The 8,272-nt window shown below is 49.3% G+C and overlaps 1 protein-coding gene across 15 annotated transcripts in view; it reads right to left on the reverse strand.

Moving 5' to 3' along the window:
• The window catches only part of FANCA (FA complementation group A), an 83,627-nt gene that overhangs the window by 14,706 nt on the left and 60,649 nt on the right, over positions 1–8,272 (reverse strand). For 14 of the 15 annotated variants that reach the window (XR_004270680.1, XM_032284747.1, XM_032284748.1 and 11 more), the window contains 3 exons: positions 6,803–6,876; positions 5,352–5,480; positions 1,737–1,821 (listed from right to left, as the gene is read on the reverse strand). Coding sequence is in view for 14 of the 15 variants with exons in the window: in XM_032284747.1 (XP_032140638.1) it covers positions 1,737–1,821; positions 5,352–5,480; positions 6,803–6,876 (288 nt within the window). In the remaining variant the exon portion in view is untranslated. The remainder of the gene's footprint in view (positions 1–1,736; positions 1,822–5,351; positions 5,481–6,802; positions 6,877–8,272) is intronic. The other variant, XM_032284750.1, reaches the window with a different exon arrangement.

Below are 8,272 nucleotides of genomic sequence, written 5' to 3' on the forward strand. Positions count from 1 at the left end.
GTTTCGCTCTTGTTACCCAGGCTGGAGTGCAATGGCGCGATCTCGGCTCACCGCAACCTCCGCCTCCTGGGTTCAGGCAATTCTTCTGCCTCAGCCTCCTGAGTAGCTGGGATTACAGGCACGCGCCACCATGCCCAGCTAATTTTTGTATTTTTAGTAGAGACGGGGTTTCACCATGTTGACCAGGATGGTCTCGATCTCTTGACCTCGTGATCCACCCGCCTCGGCCTCCCAAAGTGCTGGGATTACAGGCGTGAGCCATCGCGCCCGGCCAACGTCGCTTTAAAGAGTAAAGCATGGCTGGGTGTGGCGGCTCATGCCTGTAATCCCAACACTTTGAGAGACTGAGGCAGGCAGATCACCTGAGATCAGGAGTTCGAGACCAGACTGGCCAACATGGTGAAACTCTGTCTCTACTAAAAACCCAAAAATTAGCTAGGCGTGGTGGCGGACGCCTGTAATCCCAGCTACTCAGGAGGCTGAGACAGGAGAAACACTTAAACTTGGGAGGCAGAGGTTGCAGTGAGCCAAGATTGTGCCATAGCACTCTAGCCTGGGCGACAAAGCCAGACTCCACCTAAAAAAAAAAAAAAAAAAAACAGAGAGGCCATGCATGGTGGCTCACATCGTCAGGAGTTCAAGACCAGCCTGGCCAACATGGTAAAACCCTTTCTCTACTAAAAATACAAAAATTAGCTGGGCATGGTGGCATGTGCCTATAATCCCAGCTACTCTGCAGGCTGAGGCAGAAGAACTGCCTGAAACAGGACCGGAGAGGCGGAGATTGCGGTGAGTCAAGATCTCACCACTGTACTCCAGCCTGGGCTCCAAAGTAAGACTGTCTCAAAAAAAGAAAAAAAAGGTTAAAAAGTAGAGGAGCAACAGCTTTATCACTGAAGTTGCCGTTCTCTTTTCTTTTTTTTTTTGAGACAGTCTCCCTCTGCCACCAAGCTGGAGTGCAGTGGCGTGACTTAGCTCACTGCAACCTCTGCCGCCTGGCTTCAAGCAATTCTCCTGCCTCAGCCTCCCAAGTAGCGGGGACTAGAGGCCAGGGTAATTTTTTGTATTTTAATAGAGGCAGGGTTTCCCCATGTTGGCGAGGATAGTCTCAATCTCCTGACCTCATGATCTGCCCGCCTCAGCCTCCCAAACCGCGCCCGATCAATCTTCTCTATTTTCAAATTTTGAGCGTTCCAAAGTTTGGAGATGGTTGTGGCATCACGGGTTGTTTTTGTATTTTTGTTATATTTGCCTGTGAAGTAAATTCACACAGCATGTTGTCACCCTGGATCTCAGCCACTGTGGGAATGACCTGAGTTTTCATTACGCCTGTTTGGGTTAGGAACCGTTAAGGAAATGCATAATAAATATCTTTTTTTTTTTTTTGAGACGGAGTTTCGCTCTTGTTGCCCAGTCTGAAGTACAATGGTGTGATCTCAGCTCTCTGCTATCTCCGCCTCCCAAGTTCAAGCAATTCTCCTGCCTCAGCCTCCGAAGTAGCTGGGATTACACGTGTGCACCACACCCAGCTAATTTTTGTATTTTTAGTAGAGACGGGATTTCACCACGTTGGTCAGGCTGGTCTCGAATTCCTGACCCCAGGAATCCACCCACCTTGGCCTCCCAAAGTGCTGGTATTACAAGAGTGAGCCACCACGCCCGGCCTATAATTAATATCTTAATAGCGCACAGCTTAAATGAAGTGGCACACTGAGTTCTGGCATCCTCTAACTCACCTGCAATCTGGAAATAATATCGTCATTTCCTGTGTGGCCGCCAAAGACCCAATCAGAATTCTCTGAGCGGCCGTAACTCCTTGAGCTGAAATGAAAATACAATAAAACCCTCCTCAGTATCGCCTGATAGTGAAGTTCCCAGTTCTCCCCCTGCCTCCAGAGTTGGGTGATGCCTGTGCTGCTCTGACAGTGTGGCCCTCACATTAGTCAATAAACGGCAAAACTGCGACCAAATACTAGCAACCCCAATCCAGGAAACAAAAGTTATGTACCATGGCCAAGAAGGTTTATCTCAAGAATGCAAGGTTAGCTTAACATCTCAAAACTAACATAATGCAGTTATCAATAAAATACAAAGCAAAAGCATAAGATTATCGAAATGGATGCAGAAAAAGCACTTGACAAAATTGAACATTCTTTTGTGATGAAAACAATCAATCAACTAGGAACAGAAGGGAATCTTCTCAATCTGGTACCTGGCATTTATGAAAAACCCACAGCTAACATCAAATTTAATGAGAAAAAACTGAAAGCTTTACTCCTAAGATCACGGGCATATACTGCCTGGGGCAGGGCATGGTGGCTCATGCCTGTAATCCCAGCACTTTGGGAGGCCAAGGCAAGCAAGTCACCTGAGGTCAGAAGTTCAAGACCAGCCTGGCCAACATGGTGAAACCCTCTCTCTACAAAAAAATACAAAAATTAGGCCAGGCACAGTGGCCCATACCTATAATCGCAGCACATTGGGAGGCCAAGGCAGGAGAATCGTTTGAACCCGGGAGGCGAAGGTTGTTGCAATGAGCTAAGATCACACCATTGCACTCCAGCCTGGATGACAATGGAGGCTCCGTATCCAAAAAAAAAAAAAAAAACTCAGAATCATTATACATCAGGGAATCAGGAAAATGCAAATCAAAACCACAATGAAACAGCATTTACCCACTAGGATGGCTGTTATCACAAAGTCAGGCCTGGCACAGAGTCTCACACCTGTAATCCCACCACTGTGGGAGGACGAGGCAGGCGGGTCACTTGAGATCATGAGTTCAAGACCAGTCTGGCCAACACAGTGAAACCCCATCTCTACTAAAAATGCAAAATTAGGCCGGGTGCAGTGGCTCACGCCTATAATCCCAGCACTTTGGAAGGCCAAAGCGGGCAGACCACAAGGTCAGGAGTCCAAGACCATCCTGGCTAAAACAGTGAAAGCCCATCTGTACTGAAAACACAAAAAATTAGCTGGGCATGGTAGTGGGCGCCTATAATCCCAGCTACTCGGGAGGCTGAGGCAGGAGAATTGCTTGAACCTGACTGAGAGGTGGAGGTTGCAGTGAGCTGAGATGGCGCCACTGCACTCCCGCCTGGGAGACAGTGAGACTCTTGTCTCAAATAAATAAACAAACAAACAAACAAACAAAAATTAGCTAGGCGTGATGGTGTCTGTAGTCCCAGCTACTTGAGGGGCTAAAGCAGGAAGATCACTTGAGCCTAGAAGGTTGAGGCTACAGTGGGTTGAGACCTCACCACTGCACCCGAGGCTGGGTGACCAATAAGACTCTGCCTCTAAATAAATAAATAAAAGTAAGACTGTCTCAAAAAAAAATGTGAACGGATAAACAAAATGTGGCTGATCCTTCTGTTCCACAGTAACCAGGTCTGTGCAAACCTACCCATAAAAGCTGTGGAAGCCAAGCCGGGAGGCTGAAGAATGAGGCTGAAAAATCCAGTTTCTCAGACAAAAACATTTGAAGACTTACAGACAGAAGCCGTGTCTCCAGCAGCCTAGATGCTTAGGAGATGCTGCATCCCTCCACTGTTACCCCCAGGCAGGTCTTCTATACCACCGGGAAGGTCACTCAGCGTAGAGAGGAGATTCTGCACCACCCTTGCACGTTACCCGCAGGCGGGGCTTCTATACCACAGGGAAGGACTACGTAGGACTCCTGAAGTCAGCCCCTCAGGTGAAGGCACGAATGCTCTGTGAATCTAACCGCCGGATTTAGGGTGGAAGATTTGTTTTTTTGTTCTGACATGCGGTCTCACTGTCACCCATGATGGAGTGTTATCACAACTCACTGCAACCTGTGTCTCCCAAGCTCAAGCAGTCCTCCCACTTCAGCCTCCCAAACAGCTGGGACCACAAGCACGCACCACCATGCCTGGCTAATATTGTTTTTGTCAAGACAGGGCTTCACCAGGCTGGTCTCGAACTGCTGAGCTCGGATGACCCGCCTACCTTGGCCTCCCAGTGCTGAGATTACGGGCATGAGCTACTGTGCCCGGCCTCAAGGCTGTTTTGACCTAAGAGTGGGATTTAAGTTAACAGCAGATATATGGGAAGCCTCAGGCAGCATTCTTGGAGTGGGGTTAACAAGAAGTCAACGTGGCGCACTAGCACCCACGATGGAGGGGCGCTGGCCTCCACACCTGCAGTGTGCATCCATCAGCCATGAGGAAGGGCGAACTGATAAGGGCTATGACACAGACGAGCCTCAAAAACATTCTGCTTCCTCCTCAGCAAAAGAAACCAGACACTAAGGGCCACATACTACGTGATTATGTTAACAGTGAATATCCCAAACAGGCAAATCCATGAACCACAGATGGATTCCTGGTTGCCCCAGGCAGGAGACATGGCAGGAAGGCACACACACACTTGCTGTCCCTGCAGGGCTGCATGCAGGAGCCCACTGGGACAAAGGTGGGACGGTCCCCGGTGATGGCACTCCGCCCATCTTTCTGGCCCACATACAATGCCTCAGAAACTGCCGTGTCCTAAGCGTTCCGCTCAGATGGTGAGATGCTGTGATGCCCAATATCTGCTAGACCATTTGTGCCATGCTTCACACTTACTGATCTTCAATACCAGGTGATGGAAGAAAGAGACAAAGTTGTTGCTCTTTCTTTTTGGAGACAGAGTCTCGCTCTGTTGCCCAGGCTGGAGTGCAGTGGCACAATCTCAGCTCACGGCAACCTTCGTCTCCTGGGTTCAAGTACTTCTCCTGCCTCAGCCTCCCAAGTAGCTAGGATTACAGGCACCCACCACCATGCCCGGTTAATTTTTCTATTTTCAGTAGACGGGGTTTCACCGTGTTGGCCAGGCTGGTCTCAAACTCCTGACCTCAGGTGATCCATCCAGTTCGGCCTCCCAAAGTGCTGGATTACAGGTGTGAGCCACCACGCCCAGCCCAAAGTCGTTGCTCTTGACAAGTGTATACACATAAAGAAGCTACCGATTTGGAAAGCTTGCTTTTATTTTGTGCAGACTTAGACTTGCTATGTGATATGCTCAAGCGTACTCTGCATAATAAAACTGGACTGAGATAAAAAGGCAGTCCCAGAACTACCATGATTAAAAGTAAGGCCTCATTGGTGTGTGTGTCAACTTGATTGGACTGAAGGATGCAAAGTACTCATCCTTGGTTTGTCTGTGAGGGTGCCGCTGATGGAGATTAACATTTGAGTCAGTGGGCTGGCAAAGGCAGACCCACCCTTAATCTGGGTGGGCACCCAGATGCAATCAGCTGCCAGCACAGCCAGAAACTCCCCTTTGTAGACATCCTATGAGTTCCGTCCCTCTAGAGAACCCGGACTAATTCAGTGCACAATGCTAACCTTTGGTGGAAATCCATCAGCGCATCGACAAGAATGGTACATGCGGCCTCCAGGTCTCCGTCACAGCCCCCTGAGGCAGAGGGCTCAGGGAGAAAGTGCTCATGGATCGCCCACTGGTGGAAGTCCTGTCTGGAACAGCAAACACTGACATCACTTCTGAGAAATGCTTTGTGGCCAGAGGTTACCCATACCCAGGAAGTAGGCCCACAGTCAGGAACATACAGCCCAAGTGACAGCTGAATGAAGTCTGGTTGGTGGCTCAGGACCTTGGAGTCCTCAGTGAGATTCGACCTCACTGTCTGCAGGTTGAGGGGCTGCGGGCTGTGGGAAAGGCCTGGTCTCAGGAGTGATCTCTGTGACCCCACTCTTCCACTGATCAAAGCCCACTCAGGGTATCATCCCACTGGTTAACTGCTGACCACATGGCTGATGAGCCTGGTGAACAGAATGGCCAACCACACAAAAGTAGGCTGGCAAGTCGCCTGAGGACACACCTGAGCTCCTCACAGCCCACCAGCAGTGGACGGTGAAGCAACCTGTGTCCTGACCGTAGGCTCTGTGCATATGGACGGGAAAGGCTTCAAGTCACACTCACGCAAAATTGCAGTGCCTACATCTGTAATCCCAGCACTGTGAGAGGCCAAGGTGGGAAGATCACTTGAGCCCAAGAGTTTGAGATTAGCCTGAGCAACACAGGGAGACCCCATCCCTACAAAAAATAAAAAATTAGCCGGGCATAGCGGTGCCCGCCTCTGGTCCCTGCTACTCAGGAAGCTGAGGCAGGAGGATCACTTGAGCTCTGGGGAGGGAGGCTGCAGTGAGTCGTGACTGCACCACTGCACTCCAGCCTGGGCAACAGAGGGAGACCCTGTCTCAAACAAACAAACAAACAAACAAACAAACAAACGTGCAATGCACAGAACCATCAATACCGTAATCCATTCATACAGAAAGAGCCCACCCAGGAAAATGTGAGTGCTAGGGTGTGTGCTTTATCCACTGTCTGAAACTTGCCCAGAACAGGGTATCTAGGTATCACTTAAGTAATTAAGAAAGACAATCCCAGGGATACATCTCCCAAAGTGCTGGGATTATAGGCGTGAGCCACCATGCCCAATTGGGGTAGCTCTTTTTTTGAGACGGAGTTTCACTCATGTTACCCAGGCTGGAGTGCAATGGCGCGATCTCGGCTCACCGCAACCTCCGCCTCCTGGGTTCAGGCAATTCTCCTGCCTCAGCCTCCTGAGTAGCTGGGATTACAGGCACGCACCACCATGCCCAGCTCATTTTTTTTTTTTTTTTTTTTTTTTTTGTATTTTTAGTAGAGACGGGGTTTCACCATGTTGACCAGGATGGTCTTGATCTCCTGACCTCGTGATCCACCCGCCTCGGCCTCCCAAAGTGCTGGGATTACAGGCTTGAGCCATGGGGTAGCTCTTTTAAACCTTTACCTTTCTGTATCTGAAAGGGCATCAACTTCAGGTCGAATTTCCAGTTCCAGGTGTAGCCAGTCTCGGTAAGTTAACTAAGAGAAAGGGAGCGGTTCAGTACAATGAGGAGGACGGGACACACAATGCACACGCTAGGCTTATCAAACAGTTTGTTACTTCATCTCATAGGCCGCCATCCGTGTCCCTGTGTTACAATGAAATTGCAGCTGAAAGAGTCCCACAGCAAAGAAACCTAAGTTCTGTTGGGAATTATTTCTATTCTTACAGCATTGCACTGGCACAAAGATGTTAGCACTGTAATCCGTTTTTTCCAAGTATAAAAGGACCATTTTAGTATGGGCAACATAGTAAGACCCCATCTCTACAAAACATTTAAAAATTACCTGGGCACGGTGGCTCATGCTTGTAATCCCCCACTCTGGGAGGCTGAGGCCAGCAAACTGCTTGAGCGTATGAGCCTAGGCAACAAGACCTCATCTCTACAGAAGATTTAAAGATCAGCCAGGCATGGTGGCTTGTCCATGTGGTCCCAGCCACTTGGGAGGTCGAGGCAAGAGGACTGCTTGAGCCCAGAAGATCGAGGCTGCAGTGAGTGACAGAGCGAGACCTATCTACAACAACAAAACCCCAAGAAAGAATCTAACAAACAAGAAACCGTTCTGCAGCTATTCATGGCAACGTATCATTTATTTGTGGAAACGGTCTGCAGCCCAGGCTGGAATGTGTGCAATGGTGCAGTCACAGCTCACTGCAGGCTCTACCTTGTGGCCTCTCAAATGGCTGGGACGGCAGGTACACATACCACACTCGGATCATTAAAAAAAAAATTTCTAGTCAAGGCCGGGTGAGGTGGCTCAGCCCTATAATCCCAGCACACTGGGAGGCTGAGGTGGGTGGATCACGAGGGCAGGAGTTAGCGACCAGCCTGACCAACACGGTAAAATCCATCTCTGCCAAAAATACAAAACTTAGTTGGGTGTGCTGGTACATGCCTGTAATCCCAGCTACTCAGGAGGCTGAGACAAGAGAATCGCTTGAACCTGGGAAGTAGAGATTGCGGTGAGCCGAGATCGGGCCACTGCCCTTCAGCCTGGGTGACAAGCCAAGGCTGTCTCAAAAAAAAAAAAAAAAAAAATTTTTTTTTTTTTAGTAGGACAAGGTGTTACTATGTTGATGGGGCTGGTTTTGAACTGAGCTCAGGTGACCCTGCCACCTCGGCTTCCAAAAGTGCTGGGATTCGAGACGTGAGCCATGGCGCCAATCTTGTGTTAACACACTTCTTGTTTGTAAATCTTTAAACAGTTCCATGATTCAACACAGACTAATTTCAATATGTTAATCTGTGGACTAACCTCAAAACCTTCCACTGCAGGAAAAGAATCCCGTCACAGCAGCACTCCTCCAGCACTCCGTCTGGGTGAGGCCAGAGCTGCAGTGTCTGCGCAGGACACACACAGACCAGCACACGCT

The sequence above is a fragment of the Sapajus apella genome, unplaced genomic scaffold (genome assembly GCF_009761245.1).
Source record: "Sapajus apella isolate SASKATOON/1434 unplaced genomic scaffold, GSC_monkey_1.0 scaffold15, whole genome shotgun sequence".
Lineage (NCBI taxonomy): Eukaryota > Metazoa > Chordata > Mammalia > Primates > Cebidae > Sapajus > Sapajus apella.